At 38.2% G+C, this 24,005-nt stretch overlaps 1 protein-coding gene across 3 annotated transcripts in view; it reads left to right on the top strand.

Annotated features, from left to right (window-relative positions):
• TSPAN8 (tetraspanin 8) overlaps nt 1–24,005 on the top strand; it is a 251,161-nt gene that overhangs the window by 141,004 nt on the left and 86,152 nt on the right. For 2 of the 3 annotated variants that reach the window (XM_036867093.1, XM_036867095.1), the window contains one exon: nt 18,748–18,797. In XM_036867093.1, the coding sequence (XP_036722988.1) occupies nt 18,748–18,797 (50 nt within the window). Of the gene's footprint in view, nt 1–17,468; nt 17,576–18,747; nt 18,798–24,005 lie in introns of those variants that run through there. The other variant, XM_036867094.1, reaches the window with a different exon arrangement.

Raw genomic sequence — 24,005 nt, 5'->3', positions numbered from 1 at the left:
TTGCTCATCATTTTGAATCCATGTCGCTGCCTCATAAAACTTATGGATTGTGGAAGATAAGAAAAAAAATCCAAGACAAACCAACCTTGGATATCATTCAAGTGATGCCTTGGAAATGATGTTTTTAGTAAGTTTAACATACATCCCCCTCCTTGCCCCAAAACCTGTTATGTAATATTCAGAAGATCCTGGGAAATATTTAAATCCTAACATTTGGAACTAAAAGCAGCCACCAATAGAGATGATAAGGTTAGAGCTGGTTCTGATGAGACTCATATGTTGGGACAGATATGTTCTTGATGTTTGGAAAGTAAAATTCTTTCTTCGTAATGTTTATGGGATTTGAAGTGATATAAGCATCTCACATCAATAAACTACCCCTTGAGCATAAACAAATTCTTTTTGACAAATAGACCATCATAAAGAAAGATATAGCTATTTTGCATTAATGATTTAATTCAGCTTTCTAACATCCTCATTTTGCTCACTTCAAAATTTGGCTTAATAAAGTACAAGGGACCATTCTCATAACAGTTGGGCAGAGTAAAACATTTATTTTTAAGGTTAATTTGGGTCTTTACATGCATAGAATTAAAAGAGAAACCTGTTTTCTATGTGGATCGGAATATTTGGAGCTAGGAGTTGTTTTAAAGGCCTTAATTAATTTCTTTGTGCCCGATGGCCAGAAGGACATGTTAGGTTCTTTTCCTTTGGTTGAATTTCAGAATTAAGTATGTACTCTCAAGACTTATTTTGGAAAATATTAATATTTCTCCCTAATTTGATGACTCAAAAAATGAAATAATAGGTGAAAAATCATTTCTCTCAGGAAAGTTTATGAATAGGCACTGAGCCCTTTGATTTCATTCTGAAATAATGTACTTAACTGTGAAATCTCCTTTCTTACGTAACAGTGAACTAGAGAGCCATGTGGTCTTGGATATTTACATGTTACCTATGCTAACATTCTGAAATTTTTATTATATTTCTACATATATGAATATAAAAGGGAAGGAGCCTTCTTATAATAAAATAACAGTGATTTGGGTTCTGGTTTGTTACTTATTTTGAACTTTGGTAAGTCCTCTTGCTTCTCCATGCCTCAGTTTCCCCACCAAAACAATAGAGATGTATGCTTTCCTAATTATCTCCCAGGCTGTTGTCATGAGAAACTCATGGTCATTTTACATCAAAAAATGCCACCAAATAACTAGGTGGCTACTTTGAGCAAACACTGAAATAGATGCTCTGTTATAAAATAAGATGCTCTATTTTGAGTGTGATTAAATACTACCTGTGCAGCCATGAAAAAGAGCCTCTCAGAGCTCCTATTGCAGAAGGCATAATTAACAGATGGTCCCAGCTGCCTCACTCTAAATCCCCCACTGCTGTCACATGGAAGCCACACTTACCACGGGTTGCTTCAAGTCTGTGATTGAATACGGTAGGATTACTAAGAGAGGGCCATTTCTTGAAGAGAAAGGACTCCTCTGGTGGGAGACTTTGTCTCAAGGACTTCCCAGCAACCTCGCTGAACTTCCTTCAAATTGCATTGCAGTCTCAGATGCTTTTTACCCAACCCCACATCCTTTCCTCTTTCCTTCACAGGGGTCACACTTGCATTATGGTCTGACAGTTCTCTGAGCCTCCCCTGGAGCCCTTCATCATTTTCCCTCATAGATGTTTCCTCCATTAAATCTTTTGCATAACTAATCCCATCTTGACATCTGCTTTTACACAATACCTTTTTGAAGGACAATCCCTTTGAGAATACATTGTGAGATTTTTCTACGGTTTTGTAATTTGGTAGCTAAGTTTCCCTATCAATCTGTAGTATCCATTTACGTGGGCATAAGCAATAACCTATTTTATACCGTATAACAATACAGACATTTTCAACTGTTAAATATTTTCTTTAAGAATTATAAGAATGGTTTGTCAGGAACACATCTGATGCTTTTTATGATACTATTTCAAAAGAACTTGAGTAACTATCCTCCTAAGAATAATAAGGATAACATGCAAACAAAGGAAACATGCATACATGGCATGGTTTCGAGTCATTGTGACTATTTCTTTCTCTTATTCCTCCCAGGACACCCATCAAAACAGCAAAAGCAAAGCCAATGGAAAGTATTTTTTATTTCTTTTTAACAAAGATGTAATTAGTAGACCAGCTCACATGAACAAAGTAAAGTGGAAATTTAAGGCTAATTAGGGCACAAGTTCTGTTTTCACTGAATTAGCAGAATAATTAATGACTGCTAGTTAAATGAAATATTTTCAGCCCTTTTCTTATACATAGTTTTTATGTATTTAATCATACTGTACTTAAAATTTTATATTTCTTATTTTTTCACTTATATCATAAGCTATTTTTCTATTGCTTCTTAATCATTCTCACAAAATTATATAATAATCTAACTAGAGGATATGTCATGTCTTACATTGTCTATCTTATTGAATATTTAATTTGCTTCTAATTTTTTACTGCTGAAAATAATGCTGCTTTGTGTAGTTTTATAAATCTCTCATATTTATAATTGTTTAGGATGAATTCCTAAGGGTGTACCCATTAAAGTTACACATTAACTAATTTGTTTCAAAAACATTTGGATCAATTTATACCTCCCACAGAAATTATATGAGATTATTCCTTTCATCACACCCTTGCTAGGATGCTAGCATTAGAAAACAAAATCTCCAAGTCAGTTGGCATGGAAAAGTGGATATTTCACTGAAGTGTGGTTAAATAGTTGCCTATATGTTTATTATTGAGCCGTATTTACACTTTTGTGAACTATTACACATTTATACATTGAGCATTTTCCTTATTTGTAAGAGCCTTTAGCTAATAAAGAAATTACTCTTGATCTATGATATTGGCATCAAATATTTCCCCCCAGTTGGTTGTACCTTCTTTTCTGTTTCTTTGTGTTTTGCCTTATTCATTCTTTCTTTTTTTGAATTTTATTTTATTTATTTTTTTATACAGCAGGTTCTTATTTGTTATCCATTTTATACATATTAGTGTATATATGTCAATCCCAATCTCCCAGTTCATCACCACCCCCCCCCCGCCATTTTCCCCCCTTGGTGTCCATAGCCTTATTCATTCTTAATGCTCAGTAAGCATCTACTGAGCACTTAGATTTTGTTAGGCTCAGTACTGGAAGCTGAGGATTCAATTTTAAACAAAGACGCAATCCGTGCTCTCTTGTAGCTTCTACAGCATATCAGGAATAACGGAAAATTAAACAAGCAGTTATCAAAAATATATGATATGTGCTAGATTAGGGAATCAGATAACAGGGAGCTATTGGTGTTCTTTACAGGCCATCTAACTCAACAGAGAGATCAAGGAATTGTAGCTGGATAAAGAGGTGGAAATGGGAGAATGGAGCCAGCAGATGAGACTGGAAAGGGCAGAAGAAGGTAAAGTTGGAGGGTTTTAAGCCATGTTAAGGAGTTTGGCTTTTATTACAAGGACTATGGGAGGTAATTTAATGGTTGTTCAGTAGAAGAGAAACATGACGATACTTATTTTAGAAAGATCATTCTGGCTGCTGTGTGGAGAATGGCTTAAAGGAGAGCAAGCCTGGACACAGACCTGGTGGAATAACACAGATAAGGGCCAGTGATGGCCTGGATGGGCATTGTATCAGTGAACACATTCCAGAAGTATTTAGGGGATAGAATCCAAAGGACCTGGGAATGAGATGTGGGCAGCAAAGGGAGATGGCAGACTCCCAGACTTCTGACTTGAGTAGCTAAAGTGAAGGTGCCATTTTTTGCAGAAACTAGCTGGCAGGAAGGAATCAGTTATAGATTTTTATTTATTTATTTATTTATTTATTTATTTATTTTTAGATTTTTAAATGCTGTATATTCATATAATAACATTCTTGGCAATTTGTTATTATGTAATGCTAATTAATTCATTGCCATCTTTATTTTAAGTAAATTTTTGAATTTCTTTTGGCCTTAGTTAAATGGAGATTTGCGATTTGCTTTAGGAGAGAAATTTCAGGCATTCTAAATAACAAAAAGTTAGGTTATCCATTGGGATTCCCCAGATGGATGAAAAACGGTTGGGTCTAGTTATGCAATTCTAACAGCCCTAAAGTGAGTTTCAAGATTTAGTTGATAATCATGAGAAAGATGTTCTAAAAGAACAAACAATTACTTATTATCTCCAAGGGATACACATAAATAGATGACACAGAGATGATTTTAAATGTTGCCAGTTTGAAACATCTTTACTATCTTTTAAACATAGTGACCCCTAGCAGGTAAATGAGTTTATGTTCCATTCTTACACATCTTTCGAATTAGGTGGAAGAGAATATATGTATGCGTAAGATGTTAGCCTCTTTGTTGGAGGGGAGAAAATTTCTTTCTTGGAGGGCATGTTTCTCTCCATTTTTTTTTTTTTTTTTGGAGGGGAAAAGTAAGTGCAGAAAGCAAAGAACCCGGGCAATTCTGAAAAGTATGGTTAACAAAATAAGACATAAATGATCTTGGCAAAAGGTTCTGGAACACAAAACTTTTATTATAGTTATACACTAGTGTCTTTTGGGCTCACCTACAAGTACTAAAAATTTTGTTTGCTAAACAGTAGTTGGGAACATTTCTTGTACTTTATAACTTTCTTAATGGATCATTTGGAAGCTAAATAAATTCCTGCTGGGAGTATCATGTTCTCAGGTACACTAGACCCTCAAGCATACCGTATGCTTCTGAAACTGGTTGTGATAACTTTAAACTCCAACAGTAGTAAACTAGCTCGATCATTTCTCTCCCTCCCTCTCTCTTGCTCTCTTTCTCTTTCTCTCTGTAATCATGTAGTCTTGTAGAATACTGCTATGGTTTAATTTTATGTCCCACAAACATCCTCATTAAATAATAATTTAATATTCCTTGGATTTAATATTCAACCTGTTTTCAGTCTGTGCTTTCATAAAAGCAAACAAATGGCTTTGGAAAGGGCATAGAGCATGCCAGTGAATGTGGGTGACTGGAAGGGTTCTTATTGCCTGACCATAGCCCACAATGAAACATTTCTCTAAAAAAATTATTTGGTCTGTCCTGTCAAAACTAGAAAAGGCTTATATACGAAGCATTTGTTTTCCATCACATGGACAGCCCAGATTACCGGCTGGCTAAAGTAATTACGTGACTAGTACGTCTGGTTTGAAGGCTGCATGGTCAAACCAGAAATCATGTCTTAAAGACAGGAAATTGAATTGTATTTATTAACCTGATTTTTAATATATATTATATTCATTTATACTATACAAATTTATATTATATACATACATAATATATATGAATATATATTCATAATATATATGTTGCAACTAATTTTCTGAACACTAAGTTTCTTTGAAGCTCTTAGTTTTCTTTCTGTTTAACTGTAAGATAATGCAACAGTGGGTTTGCCCAGTTTTTTCAGCTTAACTCAACTCAATAGGCAATGGGCAATAAGCCATGGGCAATCCATTCTGCAGAGTATAGTGAGGTCTTCTAACATGGTACAAAACGGACTTCTGATTTTTAGAAGAACAAAGTTTGTCCCTAGTTTTTCCCTCGTGATAAGGCAATTGTGAATAGTACCATGACTTCTTGAGCCAAATGACTTGTTCATTATGTTTCAGGGGTTGGGGTAGGGTAGAGTGGTGGGGAGGAACCTTGTCTCATGTGCAATTGGCTCCTGTTGAATTAGTTTTTAATTTAGCAATATAACTGATTTTAATCTTTCTTGGAATTTTGCTTCTTTATGTTATTTCAGTGCTTAGACTGAAAACAGCACACTATTCTGGTGACCTTTTGGGAAGTGATAGAAAACTCATGATAGAATCTATTCTCAGCAACTTTGTAATCAGAATCGTGATAGTGTCATTGATGGTTTGAAGTTTCTAAGTTTGTGTTTGCATCCAAACAATTATCTTCCCTACCTTTATGTATATGATTTCATAATTGAACTGTAAATACTGTGGAGAGGGAGCTTTTTGCACTTAAGGTAGTTGAGGTAGGAAACAGGCATGTTGTCAAGAAACAGAAACTCGTAATGATTGTTTGTGTAGTTAAAAGGTTACCAACCAAAGATAGGCAAGACAAAACCCCTTTTTATTAATCAATACTAACCAGAATTCTGGATCCCAAGAGAAAGGATCTTTGGGATATGTGAAGAAGGACAAAACAGCTTCTCTTCCTAATTTTGGATTAACAAAACAAAATTTTGAAGCACATGAAATTTAATTTTGACATTGCCTCACCTTGCTTTCTATAGCCCTTTCCTGCCATCTAGTCTCAATCCTTAGTACTTCTATGTTACCCTCAGTGCTCCACTGCAACATGCTATTAATATTTGATCCCTTTCCCCCCCACCAATGCCTCCATATGCCATGGTTATCTGCCTTCCTTTATCCCCAATCCTAAGCCCAATTCACTCAACCCATGATTAAGAGGAAAGCAACTGGGTCAAGCAAATCATTCTAAAATGTAATTGGAAGATAGTAACCTTCAAAATGGTATTTACAGTTTAAAGAGAAGGTGATTTTCTAACCTGAATGAATCTAGGATTAATGTCATTCCGATGAGGAAAACAGTTAGGGTCAGCTCCCCTAAGCTGGTTTTATTTATTTTTTTCTCCACTTTTTCCCATAAGGTATTTAAAAGCCACAGATTTTTTTTCATAATGGCTCCAAAGCAGTAGTTGAGGGGGATTCTGGTTCAGAAGGTAGGGCAGGGTGGGATAGTCATTTCTATGTATGGGTGAAATATATGGTATGTGTTTGTAAGTATGGCAACTGTATGTAAGTATGACATCATACATCATAACAGAGTAAAGGGGAAAGCTGTTTACCAAATCAGAAACCCCTACAAAGAGGTTTAAGTTTAACTGATTTGTTACATAAGTATTTTATATACTACAGCATGCTTATAAAATAATAAAGCATGATACGTTTGATTAAAACTCAACATAAAAGCTATCTCTTTGTATGTGCAATTCATCCAACATGTTTCAGTGGGGGAGAGGGTACTATGATTCTCTCTTTCTTCTATCCCCTTTTCTACTCTGTTGAAAGCTGGATCACATATTTAATCATTTTTTAGTCACGTTGAATGACCTGGAAGTAATGTCACATCACGTCCCAAGCTCCCCAAGTCAGTAAATATTACCTTAAGATCAAAGAATTAGTTTAACAGCGATGGAACATACCAACCCCCTGACACCAACTTCAGTTGTGCCTGGTAGCAGTAAAGCAAATTCAATCTTGTTTATATAAGGAGAAAGACTGGAAATCAAGAGATGTGATGGATGGTTATAGAAGAATTGGCTAGAAACTACATTTCTCTCTATAAGACTTCTCACAATATGCAGGTTTTTCTTGGCTCGGAGGAGATTCTGCAGGCAGTAACACCCAACGCTTTCCAGTAATGATAATGGGAAAATCATAAGGTTCAAATTAATTTTAAAACTTTTCTGAGAGTGTTTAAGATTGCTAACAATTTTTCTCCTAGCAAAACACATGACAAACATTAAAAAAAATAGAATGAATGTATATAGAGTTCCCTATATAATAGCCTTATTCATAGGTAATGTAGGAAGTTCAATGTTTCCCACCAAAAATATTTTTCTTCTGGCTTCCTCAGGGCTGGAAAATCCACTATTAAAGATTTATAGTTTTGGCTTAAGCTTTTTGGTTATTCCTGTTGTCTTCTTTCAAAGACTAAATGCATCTAAGTGGGAAAATTTGTGAAGGGTCATGGCTTTAGGGAATCTAAATCTATATTCATTTATTCATTAAGTCAGCAAAAAGCTACTGAACACCTCCTGTGTGTCAGGTATACCACGAGCACTGAGGATGGAAGAATAAGGGAAGGTTCCTGCCCTCACAATGCAAATGGTCTTTTGATCCTTAGCTTGAGCTGCACTAAAATCATGCATTTCCAAGTGTCAGTGATATGAACTTTCTTTTGGTCCATCAGTCCCTCTAGCTCAGTATATCTGTGATGAAACATATCATCTTTTCTTAAAAATTGGCCATACTTTCTGCCTTTCTCAATTTCATCAGTGTTACCACCTTTCCCAGGCAATGGAACTTTTCCTGACAACTCAACTCCACATTAATCTTTCCCTTCTCAAAACTCCACTGCATTAAACTCAAAATCACATAGATTAGCACTCAACTGTTCTCTAATTATTCAATGCATGATCAATTTGCTTCCCAGCTGTTATAAAATGCTTAAAGGCAAGGATTTCTTTTATATCATCTAAACCAGAGGTTCTTCAAATATAGACCTCATAACAAGCCGCCCAGATGAATGTGATTAAGCTAAAGTTTGAGAACCTTTGCTCCAGACCACTGTCTCAAATTTTAATGTGTTTACAAATCACTTGGAGATAATGTTAAAATGCAGGTTTCAATTTAGTTGGTCTGAGATTCTGCATTTCTAACAGGGTTGCAGGTAATACTGATGCTTTAGGAGATAGTCTGAAGATCAAAGAAACAATGCCTGTAGTCCCAAGTACAGAGTTGGATCCATGGGGAGATGTCCAACAAATATTTAGAGATTTCAATCAAAATTACTCTAGTGTGAATTAGTTTATACAACTGATTGAAAAAGTGCATACACAACTGAGAGAAAATAACATTAAGAAGGATAAGGAGAGCAAAGGAAGACAAAATTTACTTATGTAACAATTTTACCCAAAGACTTACCTGAACCCCTAATTTGAAACACTTGTAAAGTTTTATTTTGTTTTCTAATTTCTTGTATATCTTTTTTCTAAATATCCCTGTACTCATAGGCAAATATACAAATCTTATCTTTGAAAAAAAGTATATTTACAGGATTTACCACAATGCCAGTCACTTAATTTGACATAAGCTTATTAAATTGAATTTCCTTAAGCAGACCCTTCCTTTTAGGTACAGGAAAAAAGTTATCTTTTTCAGAAAAATTTTAAAGCATAGCACTAAAAATTATAGAATATCTACAGTATATGTTCTTGAAACAATTGAAAAATGTTCTAAACACTGCCTTTAGCAGAATGTAGTAGTTGAACGGCAAATGGAAGAGAAGAAAATACATATTCTTTTTTTTTTTAAACTGTGATTATTTAACAATTGTTGGTGATTCTTTTTATTTATTTATTTATTTATTTATTTATTTATTTATTTATTTATTTATTTATGACTGTGTTGGGTCTTCGTTTCTGTGCGACGGCTTTCTCTAGTTGCGGCAAGCGGGGACCACTCTTCATCGCGGCGCGCGGGCCTCTCACTGTCACGGCCTCTCTTGTTGCGGAGCACAGGTTCCAGACGTGCAGGCTCAGTAATTGTGGCTCACGGGCCCAGTTGCTCTGCGGCATGTGGGATCTTCCTAGACCAGGGCCCGAACCCGTGTCCCCTGCATTGGCAGGCAGATTCTCAACCACTGCACCACCAGAGAAGCCCGAAAGTACATATTCTGAAAGAACCAACATGATTCATCATTAAGGCTTTTCAGGGATACACGAATGAAATAATGAACATCAGTGTCCTGGCCCTGATGGGTTTTATATTAAACTATGACAACAGTATCCTTGGTTTTCTGCTGTTTCAGAATTACGCTTTCTTAGCACAAAACACTGTCAACGCCTGGTATATGGTACGTTCACCAAGCAGTCAAAAGCAATTAAATGAATGGTTTGGACAAAGTCAATTTTTATACATTCCATGCACATTGAAAAAACAAGTTCAAATAAACCTCAAACAAGACAAATTTAATAATGAATGGGTTTTATATTTCATGAGACTCAAGTACAGGCAAGTAACACCTACAGCATGTTACTCTACATCTGTGGCAAAGTTGGAATAAATAGTTACTTAAATGATCCACTTCTGGCAAGATCCATCAATTTTATGACCTCCTTTGAAATTATGGCAAAAACAATGCTTTTATTACAATTTTTTTAATCATAAAGAGGAGGACAGAAGTCACACGGTTTCCCTTCAGTGACTCAGATTTGTGGAAGCCTCTCCAATATTTTCACCTCTGACTGTGGTGGAACTTGTTCACAAGGGCACAGATGAACATTCAGTTCAGGAACCAGCTGTATGATTCAGGGAAAAAAAATAAGTGGGCTAACTTATACCCCACATCAAACCAGAATTGAATGCTTTCCAGGGTTTTAAAACATCTGGAAAATCTCTTTAATACTGTCCCTTCTTTTGGTTCTATCTTTTCACTTATTTCTATCCAAGATGGGAGGGGAAAAAAAGGCTGAAATGTCATGAGAAAGTTATATTCAGCTGAAGCTTATGTAAGAGGAACCAATGCTTTTTCCTACTTGACTTCCATTCCAATATCGCATACTTAAGGGCTAGTCTTCTAAGGGTGCCAGCATTCCCCTGAACCAAAATAAGCAAACATCCAAGTACTTTGAATTCTCTTCCTCAAAATTATGTTTCATTATTCTGGGATCTTGACAGAATAAAAGAACACTGCTGAATTCTAAAAGGTTTTCACATTTATCTGTACATGCAATAATGTGGAAGAATTTATCCATTGGATTTACCTTTTTTCCATTTGAATCCTACCCTGCAAAATTCCCGACAAATCTGAATTATCCTCTGTGAAAAGAAGAGGCCATTAAAGGAAATGTTCCTCTTATTTTCCCAGAATCCCCCAATCCACAGCCTAGTCCAGAAGCTTAAAGAAACTTAGTCAAGGGAGTTCTGCTGCAAGACATTGTCCCCACTGACATGGTCACGTTGTTGGAAATCACTTTGAATGAAGGCATTGAAGGCCCCCGTGAAAACAAATTTTACTGCTTTTGTATGTAAGAGACCCAAACAAATTGAGACTGGAGAATTTTCCACTTTGGCCTTTACAAGTCCTTGTATCCCCACTCTCACCCCGCAGCTGTTCCTTCCCATCCCCTCTTACATGTGACTTTAACCCCTAATTCTTCCTTTTTACCTCGCTTCGTAAAATCCAGCCTGCCCGAACAATGACTCTTATTCCGCAAGAACAATCCCTCTATTCCCATTTCCAAAACTAGCTGGACTTCAGCCAACCCCTTATCCTGCTAGGTCTAGCTGAACTTCAGCCAACCCCCTCCTGCTAAAGCCATGCAAAATTTTCCGTTGTCCTTCTCCAAGTAGAATGCTTCTTTGGAGCCTTCCTTCAGAGCCTTATGCTAATGGCTCTCTAGTTGATTTCTTCCACAGTTTTGCTGCTGAGATTCAGGCAGGATTGGCCCCTTTGCTGCTCAGCCCAGGCCACTTCATAGAGGAGCAAGTCCTTCTATGGACCACACCAGTGCCCAGCTCTCTTGGTGTTGAAGCACTGCCTAAGCCTTTATTCTTCCTCTTTATTCTCTTTGGTATACATCTCTTGGTTTGATTCATTCTACTAATAGAGGTTCTCACAGTCATGGTGGGGCCATAGTGCCAAGGAGGTTTCGTTAGTTTGTTCAGGCCACTTGAATATAGGTTTAACATTATAAAGCCAATAGCAGTAAACATTGGAAGCTTTGGGAGTAGTTTAGAACTTCAGAGACCACCCTGGGGAACTTGGGATATGAGTAAGACAATGCCTTTGTATGGCACCTTAGCATGAAAAGATTCAAAGATTCCAAATATTCAATGGTTAACAAAAATTTAACTGGTATGAAGAGGACTTTTAAAGACAAAAAAACCTCTAAAAGACAGCAAAGTTATAAAATTACTTCTCTTAAGGACTCCTTAGGAAAATCTAATAAAAATGTGAAGGATCTAAAAATCCAAACTTAAGCTCTCTTTTTCCACTTCTGCTCCATCTTTGGATTGGCTTTCCTCCTGGCCCCCTGTATCTCAATTTCCTCCTGTCCCTGCTCTGCTCCTTCCCTCCTTCTCTTGCACCATATCTCAACCCCCTTCTCTATCCTCCACTGCCCATTCCTAAATATAGTCCTCTCACTGGAGAATATCTCCTCAGAGTATCTTTTAATGTAGATGGAAATGATTCTGCAGCTTTAAATCTTGGTCAAGATCAGATTTTCATAATGTAGCAAGGGACTTTCTGATTCCTCCTAGGGAAAAATGGAAGTTAGTTGAAGATTTTAAGCATTGTCTTAGGAATTTAGAGTCTGGGCTTCCCTGATCTCTATCAGTTAGTTCATCTCTTTGTGGGAAACCAGAGATGGTAGAACTTCATTTGAAAAGCAGGATGGATTGATTACCAAAATGAAACAAACAAAAAAAGGGACAAATTTTAACTGTAAATGAATGTAAAAAGTATAAAAATAGGATCAGATCTCTTAGCAGCTATTCCTGAGGTATTTCCTGTCAAAATGCATTGGTGAAAAATCCAGTTATGTAAGGAGGGAGAAAAATAGATCCATCCCTGATTTCAGAAACAGCTTAACTACCACATTCTAGAATATTCTTTTCTCAATAGGAATGAAGATATCACAGCTGCCCTAACTACCTTCTTTGTTGATGGTCTTAAACCTGATGTGACAGATTTAGTTAGAAAACAGAATATAGGATGGTAGACTGCTTTCCCTCTGAATTACAAGAGCTTGGTGAGCGCTTTGAAGATACTTTGGCTCAGAAAAAAAAAAATTACAGATTAACTTAATAACTTTTCAGATTAAGCACTTAGATAAATCCAGGAACAAAAACATCTCTATGGCTAGTCTAGACAAAGATACCTGTGGATATCATAAGGAAAAAGGACCCTGAAAAACACTTGCTTTGCCTTAACTTTCATTGAAAGACAGACTCTAAAGTGACAAAGTACCAACTTTGTCTAACACAATGACTCCTCTTTGAGTAAGTAGATTCTCTGGTTTTCTAAAATTGCCCTTAAAACAAAAAGAAGAAATTTCCATGCCATCATGAAAAAAATCTAGGATCTTCCTTTTTTGATACCAGATGTACACATTTCTACCATCAACCCAGCTTTCCATCATTCCTTCCTTGGAGTAACCAAAACATTTCAGTGGTAGGAATCTCAGATATTCCTCTCACTAATCAGCATTCTCTTCTGGGTAATGAATCTGTTGAATGAATATGGTGAATCTGTTGGAGTGAAAGCTACTTTGCTAATGTGGTGCCACTCTTAAATGTGCCATGGCTGGACCACATCTTTCTGGAATTCTATAGAAGAGAAGAATCATTTGGTGTTGGTACAGATTGATTTTCCAGTACCTGAGCCCCTGTCTGGGATAGACTCACCTAGAGCCTTGTGTAACTTTAAAAATGCCTTTCAGAAGCTCCTATGCTTCTACTCCCCAATTACCATAGACCTTTCTTTCTGTTTGTATACAAAAGATCCAAAGACAAGCTTTGAGGGTTCTAACTCAACAGCACAATGGGTTTCAAACACCCATCACTTAAACAGCCTCTCATTTTACCCTACACCAAAAGCCTACCCTCTTTGTTTGTGTTCAGTGGCAACAGCAGCAAAGTTAACTGAGGCTTCTACTGACTTAGTCTTAAGATCTCCACTTAACCTTATGGTCCTTCATGTCATGCAGATCTTACTCTTTACTGAAAACACTCAATGCTTTTCTGTTTCTAGACTGACCTTCTATGAAATCCTCCTCTTCTCATTCACACATGTTTCTATCCATTGCTATAGTCCCCAAAGCCCTCCAACTTTTTTCCTCTCTCAAAAGAAGGAAAACCTCACCACTGTCATGCACGTATTCAGGAATTTCCCTTGCCTCACTCTGATCTCCTCGAAACTCTTTTAGACAACCCAGATTTAGAACTGTTTTTGGAAGGATCCCATTTGAGAACTGAACAAAGAGGCTATCAAGCTTAGTGTGTGATTGCAGCCCACTCAGACTTATGTGAATATTGTCTTTTCCCAGAGGCAAAATCTATACAAGTTGCTGAAATTGCAGCACTTACAATTGCAGCCTGCCAGTTAGGTAGAGATGAGAGAGCAAATATCTATGCATATAACAAATATGTGTGTGGAGTAATTCATGATTTTGATATGCTTTGGAAGCAGTATGGCTTCTTAACTGCATCTGGTTTTCCAATTAAACATGGCAGTCACATAAAAGTCCTATTAGATGCCTTGTTTTGCCAAAGGAATTGGCTATATTAGGGTTGAGCCCCACAGTAAAAAGCAGACTCAGGGAGCAAAGGGTAGTGCTTTAGCAGGTTACTACACTAAATGAGCTGCTTTAACACCTCCAAGCTGTCCAGCAAGTCCAAGAGTCAAAGCCAAAACTGACTCCTAACTATTGGCATCAGGTCTTGAGTTAACGCCAGTATTAAGCATTTGATTCTGAAAAAGTGTATTGAAAAAAGTCAAATTGTTTTCTTCTCCCAGAAAGCTATAGTGGCACCAAGATGATCTCTTGGTCTGCCCCAAGATGCTGAAATGAATCTTCTCAAAAAGTGTTACATGTTGTGACCCACTATGGAAAGGCAAATTTAAAAACCATCAAAAATAAACGTTGGTAGGGACATTTCAATAAGATCTCAGAGTACATCTCTGACGTATTTCCCATCTGTCAAACCTACCATCTTGAGAGAATTGTAAAGCTGAGGCATAAAGACAAGCCAAAACCTTTAGGACCTTTTGGAAATCTATCTACAAATGGACTTCATTCAGTTATTCACTTCATGTGGTTATGAATATGTCCTTACTAATGTGTTTTGTGTTTCCTGGTCTTCTAGAAGTCTTTCATTGCCATAAAGCAACTCCTTTGATAGTAGCAAAGAAACTTTTAGACTTTGTTTTTTCCACTTGGCAATACCCACCTATTTATCTAGTGATTGAGGTACTAACTGAGACTTGTAAAGCTATCTGAAGAACTTTAGTTGCCAAGGCCAAAGGCTTTGCCCCTAGTTCTCATGGCCATTAGGGCCAGTCTAACAGGAACTCATAGACTGTCCCCATATGAACTTGTCACTAGATGCCCATTGCCCTTAGGGTTCTCACCCCCTCTCTTGACTGCTCTTTTATAGTCCAACATGGCAAATACTGTAGAATATGAATGCAGCATATTCAAGTTCATAATCAAAGGTCCAAGCAGCTTCTCTCAATCATAAAGCACAGGAACCCCTGCATGACCTTCAGCCTCAAGTCTTGAATTACAGGAAACAACAACAACATAAGACTCTTCTCAAACTTCATTGGAAAGGATCATATCAAGTGTTGTTAGCCATAAACACTGCAGTAAAACTCTAGGGGATCAACCCTTGGATCCTTGTTTCCAGTAAAAAAGTTATCATACATTTATTTCCTAGACTTCTATATCAACAGGAGATCCAAAACAGAATCCCTTGGAATCTTCCAGAAGACGACATCAAGAAGGTGATAGCTTTTCCAAGATCTTTGGACAAAGCAGCAGGCTGCTCAAAATGGATAGCTTCTATCCAAGATCTTCAGTTCAAGACCTCCTGTACCCTAAAAATAACATAACAAACTACCACATCCTTCTTCATCTCCTTTTCATAACCATCTGTGAGATTCTTAAACTTTCTTTCCATAGTTTTGTTTCTCTGGATAAATCAGGAGGATGAACAAGTATTATACAAACCTATTTAGGTCAAACATCCCTTCACTAAAGACTCAGGGTGGAGATGGGATTTGTTTTCCTGGATAATCCCAGATGAGGCAGGATCTTGGCTAAGAGGCATTGTCCAAGGCCTTCTAATGATTCTCATGTCAATACTTGTCTCCACAGTCATTTGCTATATTCTCTCTAGAATTTTAAATACTTCAGCCACTCACTTGACAAATGATAAAATTCAATCACAAAAGCAAAATTTACCAGGAAGACAGGAAAAAGAGGTACAATGTTAAGAAAAGCCCCAATGGCATCATTACCAATGAGTCTGTGACTATAACTGCCTCAAGTGATATAGACCTAGAAAACTGAACAAATCAAGATTTGGTTGAATGAGACTCAGTCTCCCCATTGACCTAGAGGAAGGACTGTGAGAATTTTCCACTGTGGCCTTCTTATGTCCTGGTCTCCTTTAGCTGTTACTCTGTACCCCTCTTATGCATAACTTTAGCTCCTGTTTGTCTTCATCCTTCTTGAGAACATCCAGACTGCCCAAAGAATGGCTGCTAATCCACAAGAATAATCCCGCTTCTTCCCATTTGAATTCTGCATTGGGGAGTCTGGGAAAATATCGCAAATAAACCCAGGCACAGCTTTGCATGAGGTAGTAACCATCCTGGAGAATCATGTTTGGAACAGAAGGTATTTGAGGCTGTGACATAGAGACCTCAAAAAGAAGTAGCTTTATAGAACGAAGAAGCTCTTATCTCTTTCTCATAACAGCCTTGGATTTAACAGTCCAGCTTTGGCCATGTCTCTGATCCATGTAGACATTTAGAGATATGCCGTCTTGTTGGTCCATTATCCCCTAGAGCGTAGCAGAAGCTGGTCACAGGCATTAGCTTTTAGACTGTAGGAAGAGGAAGAAGCTGCATAGGAACACATGTCCTGTGTCTTAAGGCCTAAACACAGGGGCACATACCTCTTCTACTCACATTCAGTTGGTGAGAAGATGGGCAAATGTTCACATCTAGCTGCAGGAAGGTCTAAGGAATGTGTACTAGCTGAGCAGTCATGTGCTTAATTTTATATCTCTCTATCTATCTATCCATCTATCTATCCATCTATTTATCCACCTCTCCCTCTCTCTCTCTTTCTCTCTCTGAGTGTCTATAAGTCTCTTCCTAGATTTGATTTCCAATGGCCTAAAGAGTTATGGGAGCAGAGCAGATTTCTAATATAGATAAAATGTTAAGAATGTCAGGCACCAATAGCTGCCTACCCAGTATCTATTTTCTTTCCATCCTTTTGAAGAGAACTCGAATTCTCCCAACTAAAGACAATTGCTGGACACATTCTCTTGTAGTCCAAGGGTTCAAGGTGGTTATATGACACTATCTGGCCAATGAGATATACATGATACATTTCTGGGGGGCTTTTTCTTCCTCTTTTTCCTTTATCCTTCTTTCTGCCTACTACACAGATGTACCGATGTGCTGCTTGGAGCAGAAACAGCCATCTTAGAACCATAAGACAACCAGAGTGAGGATGAAAGCAAAAATGTCGATGATGGTAGAGCTGAAAGATGGGTTCTCAATGGCTCATTGGGTCATAAAACTACTTATGTGAACCACGTAAACCTTTTTGCGTTTAAGCCAATATATGGCAGACCCTCTAATATTGGCAGTTGAATGGGTTTCTAAGAAATGGAGAGGGTGAGCAAAGGGAGAGAGAGAAATTGAGAGAGAGAGAAAAGAGCTTCCTTTCTGCTCCTGCCAGCTTCCTGAATATATATATATATATATCTGTCTGTTTGTTTTTTACCTAGACTGGGGAGAGAAGAGAGGGAGGAGGAGTGACAAAAGCATAGATATCGGTAAGCCTATGATGGACATTTTCCATTTTACCCCACAGATCCACTTCCCATCCTTCATTCTGCCTGGTGCCCTGGGTGGCTGTCCATATGGAATGCATCGACAATTTCCTTTCCCTCCATTCTTCCATTGGGTTTGACTAGTAGAAGACATTGGCAAGAGATCTGGAGAGCAGGAGGAAAGTAAGGTCAGGATATTTATTCCTTCGTCTTCCCAGCTGTGCTCCTCAACTAAAGGCCACAGGTCCTCTCAGATGGCCTTCTCCCCACAACTCATTTTCTTGGTTCCTGTAACCACTTCCTCCCCTCATTCATTCAGGCTGGGGTGTAGGGTGGTGATGGATCCCTGTCCCATTCTCTGTTGCTTTTCCTGAACTCTTCCCACATTTTTGTAAGCAGTTCCTTTATGAGTTCTCCTTAAATTACCCAATTTGAAAGTGCCATTTGATTTCTGCCCGGATCCTGGCTGACCCATTTCTGGAGAGTGGGATTAGAGCCCTGCTTCCAGGATTAGATTCACATGGAAGCAGGAAGCTCTAGAGGTAGAGACAGCCTCTTGGAACTTCCTGTGCACCAGAGTAGCTCAGTTTTATCATGTAGTGGTAGGATGAGAGGGACCAGGAAGACAAGAAAGAGAGGTATAATGCAGAGGTTAGAGCACAGAATCTGAAGCCAGACAGCCTGAGTCCAGCAGCAGGGAGATGCCATTACATCTTTTTTTCTTTTTTTAATATTTATTTATTTATTTATTTATTATTATTTTGGCCACACCACTCGACATGCGGGATCTTAGTTCCCCAACCAGGGACCGAACCCACGCCCCCTGCAGTGGAAGCACAGAAACTTAACCACTGGACAGCCAGGGAAGTCCCAGATGCCATTACTTCTGTGCCTCACTCTCCTCATCTTTAATTGGGATAATAATAGTACTTGTCTCATAAGATTGCAGTCAGGATTAAATGAAATGTACATGTAAGACACAAGAGTTCCTGGGACTTTGTAATTAATCAATAAATATAACTGTAATAATAATTATTCTTAAATACCAAGGATCAGACGAGATGCTGGTTGCTTCAGAGGATTTCTGTGTGGACAAGTGAAATCAAAGACAAATGCCCTTCTAATGAATAATCTGATTTCATATTTTGATATTTGACCGCCGACACCTTCTAAGCCTTACCTCTTCCTCTTCCCTTTCTGCCCCACGTCTGGACAAGCTGATAAAAAAGCCTGGGTGCTCACCATTTTGGCACCAGCCAAACCACAAGACGTTGCTGCATGGGGACTCTCATGCCCAGCCCCAAACCCTAACCACAATAAAAACCCAGGCCAGTCTCATTTCCTTGCTTTTTTATTTCAGACTTGCTTAAGAAGCCTATCCTGCTCACCCCAGACACAGACACCAATTATGTAAGTAATAAACCTTTCTATACCATTTTGGTGTGTATGTGTGGCAACATCAGTAGCAACATCTGAACCAAACTTTGGGTGTGGATCCATCTGCCTCTGCAGGTGACATAGTAGCCTTCCATTCAAAACACATTGGCACTAAAACTACTGGTCCACTACTCTACTTTTACCCACCTTGGGGTAAGAGAAGGAAAACCTTGAACTGACTGAACTTATTTTCCTTCCTACAATGAATGGGCATCTCAAAAATAGAAAATAAGTTGAGTCACAGAAAATGAACTTCTATTTCTTTCCCACCTTGAGTTGTAGACTGAGATTCACATCTTCTCTATCAGGTTACTGACAGTTTAGTCACTGAGCAGGGCACCATCTTGCCCAGCCTTAAAAGTCTCCTCCAAACCAAGCAAAGCAGAACAAGGACCAGAAAAGAGGGAAGACTCAGTAGTGCCTAAGGTTTGAGAACTTAGACTCTGAACGGTGCTGCTTTACTTCCGTCTCCTTCTCTTGACCTCCAAATTGACGACCACTGCCTGCATGCCTCTTATATCTTTACCAGGACCTTCCAGTGAGCACACCCACCCACTGTTTCTTGGCCACCAGCAGTTTCCTTTTCCTCCTTAATGTCCTTTTTCTCTTTTTTGGTAAGTTATAAAACTATTCTGACACAGGCTCAAGTGGACAGCCCCCTTCTGGGTATGGCTTAGCCCAGAAGACTCCCATGGATAGACATGAGAATCATTAGAGGAATTAAGAAAAAATTAAATAGCTGCTGGGAGCCTATCTCAGACATGTAAAGTGAGACTTTGCTGACTTGGGGCAGATAGGGATGGAAGAGGTGGGTTAGGAACCTGTATGTTTAAATTTATTTATTTATTTATTTATTTATGGCTGTGTTAGGTCTTCATTTCTGCGCGAGGGCTTTCTCTAGTTGTGGCAAGTGGGGGCCACTCTTCATCGCGGTGCGCGGGCCTCTCACTATCGCGGCCTCTCTTGTTGCGGAGCACAGGCTCCAGACGCGCAGGCTCAGCAATTGTGGCTCACGGGCCCAGCTGCTCCGTGGCATGTGGGATCTTCCCAGACCAGGGCTCGAACCCATGTCCCCTGCATTGGCAGGCAGACTCTCAACCACTGCGCCACCAGGGAAGCCCAGGAACCTGTATGTTTAAAAGAAGTTCCCCAGCTGATTCCAATGATGAATCAGGTATAGAACACATTGAACCAATTAATTTTGTGACCCAGGATTATATTGATCCAGGGACGTTTGACCCAAGGATATGATAATCCCACCATTGGCTCATTGCTCTGCCATCAACATGAGTGGTTAGTACAGAATACCCAACTTGACTGGAAATATGTTAAAGAATTAAGTCATCAATACAGAGAAATTCCAGACAGCAGAACAACTTTGAAATAGCTGAGGAAACTTCTCACAGTTTTCTCATTAAAAAGAAAAAAATGTCCAACTATCAGTCCTTTATCCATTTCCTACTAAATATTATTGGCAGGAATAATCAGTACAAAAGAAAATGACAGTGGTGAAAACTGCACACGATAAAATTTGTTAGAGATGAAAATCTGAAGAATCGTGCCTTAATGCTCACATTGAAACATGCAAACGTTAAACAGGGAAAAATTAGACTTGGCAGAAGTAATCAACACTAAATAAAACTGCCAACAACTACACTGGCACATGTTAAAATTTATTATTGCCTAAAAATTGACAGAAGAATCCAATTTTTTGACTAAGTTTAGGAATGAATAATTTGACCTGAGACAATTGGATTTGGTACAAATAATGGCTATAAAAGAAAAGCTGCAATTGCAGAAACTATAATCAATAAAAATTTGATATGAGCAATAAGGAGAAAAACCACATTGAGTAACATTTTCATTTAAACCTTATGTGGAAAATAATTGATTCCAATGAAAAGAATTTCAGTAAATTAACAATTAAAATGGAAAATAATTAGAAATATCTTAATGCCTGGGAATAAAAATTTTATCAAGGAATTATAGTAACTTAATAGAAATTACTATGGCTCTAAAAATACTTTCTTAATGGTATTTTAATCTATGTATGCAGAATTTTAATGTAAAGTTTTAACTCCCAAACACAGGGGTCAAAATATTCTCAGATCAGAAAGTCCACAGGGTCGACATGGATAGGTCAAAACAAAAAGGCTTAAAACTTTCTGCATCCAATTATTTATTGCGGGGTGTCAGGAAAGGAGTGGTCAGGAAAAGTCTGGAATGTGGGGCAAGAAGGAACGTGCCCAAGAAGGGCAAGCATTCATGGAGTGCCACCACTTCAGGTTCCTGGGCATCCAGATGGCAGGATAAGGTATGTGTACCTAGGAGAAAGAGCACAGAAGACAAATCCTTTCAAATGTTTCCTAAGCCCCTCTCTCCTTATCTAGTTTCTTACTGAAGGAACTGAACCATAATTCTAAGTCTTGAAGTTGACCGAAGTCGTCATCTCTCAAAATGCAAATCCCACTATAAAAAAGAGGAATAATAACAAGTGTGGGGGGAGGATGTGGAGAAATGGGAACCCTCTACACTGCTAGGGAGATTGTAAAAGGACACAGCCACTTTGGAAAGGAGTCTGGCAGTCCCTCAAAAAGGTTACACATGGATTACCATATGACCCAGCAATTCTGTTCCTAGGTATATACCCAAGAAAAATAAAAACATATGTTCACATAAAAACTTGTTTACAAATGTTCATAGCAGCATTATCCATGATAGGCAAAATGGAAACAATCCAAGTGTCGATCACGTGATGAATGGATAAACAAATTTGTGCTTTATCCATTCAGTGCCATATTTTGGGGCAATAAAACGAGATAAAGGACTGATCCATGCTACAACACAGATGAACCTTGAAATCATGAAGGTGAGTGAAAGAAGCCAGTCACAAAAGACCACACATTGTATGATTTCCTTTATATTAAATGTCCAGAATATGCAAATCTGTAGAGACAGGAGGTAGATTAGTGGTTGCTTAGGGCTGAGGGGGCTGAGGAGAAAATGGGAAGGAAATGCTAAAGAGTACAAAATTTCTTTTTGGGGTGATTCAAATATTCTAAAATTGATCATGGTGATGGTTGCACAACTCTGTGAACATACTACAAACCATTGCTTTGTACATTTTAAATTAGTGAATTGTATGGTATGTGAATTATATCTCCATAAAGACTATATTAAAAATGCAAATCTCCAAAAATGGAGTCACATTCTAAAGCCTCAATTTTTATCTCTGGGTATCAGTCTCCTTCTCTGTATAGTAGGAATGATCTTAATAGTTTATGAAGATGTTGAAAGAATTAATGAAGCAATGTATGTGAAAATGCTTACATATCATGCAACACGCATGGTAGAAATAGCTAACTGCCCAAGATCTGTGCTTTTCCTTCTATGGCATAGAATTGGCACAGGGAAAGAGTTGCCCAGGCAGAGACTGCAATTTCCATGGCTTCTTGCATCCAGTTATTCCATGATCTAGTTCTAACCAATGGTATGTGAGCAGAAGTGATGTGTGTGGTCAAGGTGGTTAGGCAACTGCTCTGTCTCTTTCATCCTCTGTTTGCTCTCCTAACTGGATGCTGAGTAACTGACAGGGAGGGTGGAGCCATAAGATGGGACATGCCTGGGCTCTTAAATCCCTCTGTGGGTAAAACCCCACCCACCAGCCACCCTGGGTTGATCATCTCAGTGAGAAATAGGTTCTATTTGGTTGAAATGTTTTTGTTATAGCAGCTAGAATTACCTTCACTAACACAAAAGTTTAAGTATGTATGCCCTCAATAAATTTTTGATAAGAAAATAAGACATCTTTGTCATTTGTTAGTACCTTTGGAGTTTTAAAATAAAAGCCAGTAGAGGCTGAGAAGAGGACAGTTATGGAAATCTGAAAAGTGGAGGACATGAATGGATGTGGGGTGGCCTGATACTGACTTGATTCCACCCCAAATCATATGAGGTGTTTATTGTACCATTCAGTGCTTATCCTTACTTAAGGCATTGATGCACTTCATTGAATCCCAAAGTCATGGAGCAGATACCATATCAATTCTGAGTCCTCTGCACTATTTATCAGCCCTAATCTCTACAGTGAACCTACATTCATGAGGAGGGAAACAGATAATAAATCAAACAAATAAGCAAAGCATATGATATATTTGATAGTGTTGATTGTCATGGATAAAATAAAGCAAGAAGGGAGTGTGGGAGCTCAGGAGTCATGTTCAGTTTTAAATAAGATGGTTAAGGAATGTGTAAAGAGAAGATGACATTGGAGCAAAGGCTTGAATACAGCGAGGGAGCAAGCCATGACTTCCAAACAGAGGGAACAGTGGTACAAAGACCCTGACGTAGAAACATGCAAGGTGCATTAAGGAACAGCAAGGAGATTAATGTGCTTGGGGAAGGCTAGGCAAAGGGAAGAGTGACAAGGAAGAGGCCAGAGAGGTAATGGAGTGGGACTAGATTGTTTGGAGGTCTGAGGACTAGTCAAAGAACATAATGGGGGATATGAAAGAGTTCAAGACCAGAGATAATTGGCTGCTCTTATTGACTTCAGCAGCGAATGCCAGCACAATGCCCCAAAGACAGATAGGTCCATTTTCACTTCAGCAGATATCAGTTCAGGACCTAGATATAGTCCCACAGCAGGAACCAGCAAGAACTCAGATGGTGAATGGGATCCAAGATCCCCCATCCTCCCAACACTTGCCATAATGAAGTCACATCAGTGCCTATGTACCCCAAGATGACACTTCCTGTAGGAGCAAAGAGGGAGGAAGTTTGAAAGACTGAGCGTTTACCAGACATAGATTGTTTAATCTGGAAGAGATTGAGTTATAAGGATAAGAAAATAAAGATGCTATATATTTTTTTGCACATCTTAGTTTTACTGGATTAGATTTATGGTGTCCCACAGATTCCTTGGGCCTTATTCACTTGTTTTCTTTTAATTGGTGATGGTTATGTTTTATTTTATTATTATTATTATTTTATTGAAATATAGTTGACTTACAATATTATATTGTTTCAGTTGTAAAATGCACTAATTTGATATTTTTATAGATTATACTCCATACAAAGTTATTATAAAATATTGACTATATTCCCTGTGCTGTACAGAAATAAGTGTTGGAGAGACTGTGGAGAAAAGGGAACCCTCCTACATTGTTGGTGGGAATGTAA

The sequence above is a fragment of the Balaenoptera musculus genome, chromosome 10 (assembly GCF_009873245.2).
Source record: "Balaenoptera musculus isolate JJ_BM4_2016_0621 chromosome 10, mBalMus1.pri.v3, whole genome shotgun sequence".
NCBI classification, from domain to species: Eukaryota; Metazoa; Chordata; class Mammalia; order Artiodactyla; family Balaenopteridae; genus Balaenoptera; species Balaenoptera musculus.
The sequence above is the reverse complement of the archived record's forward strand: the minus strand, read 5'-3'. Positions and strand labels throughout refer to the sequence as shown.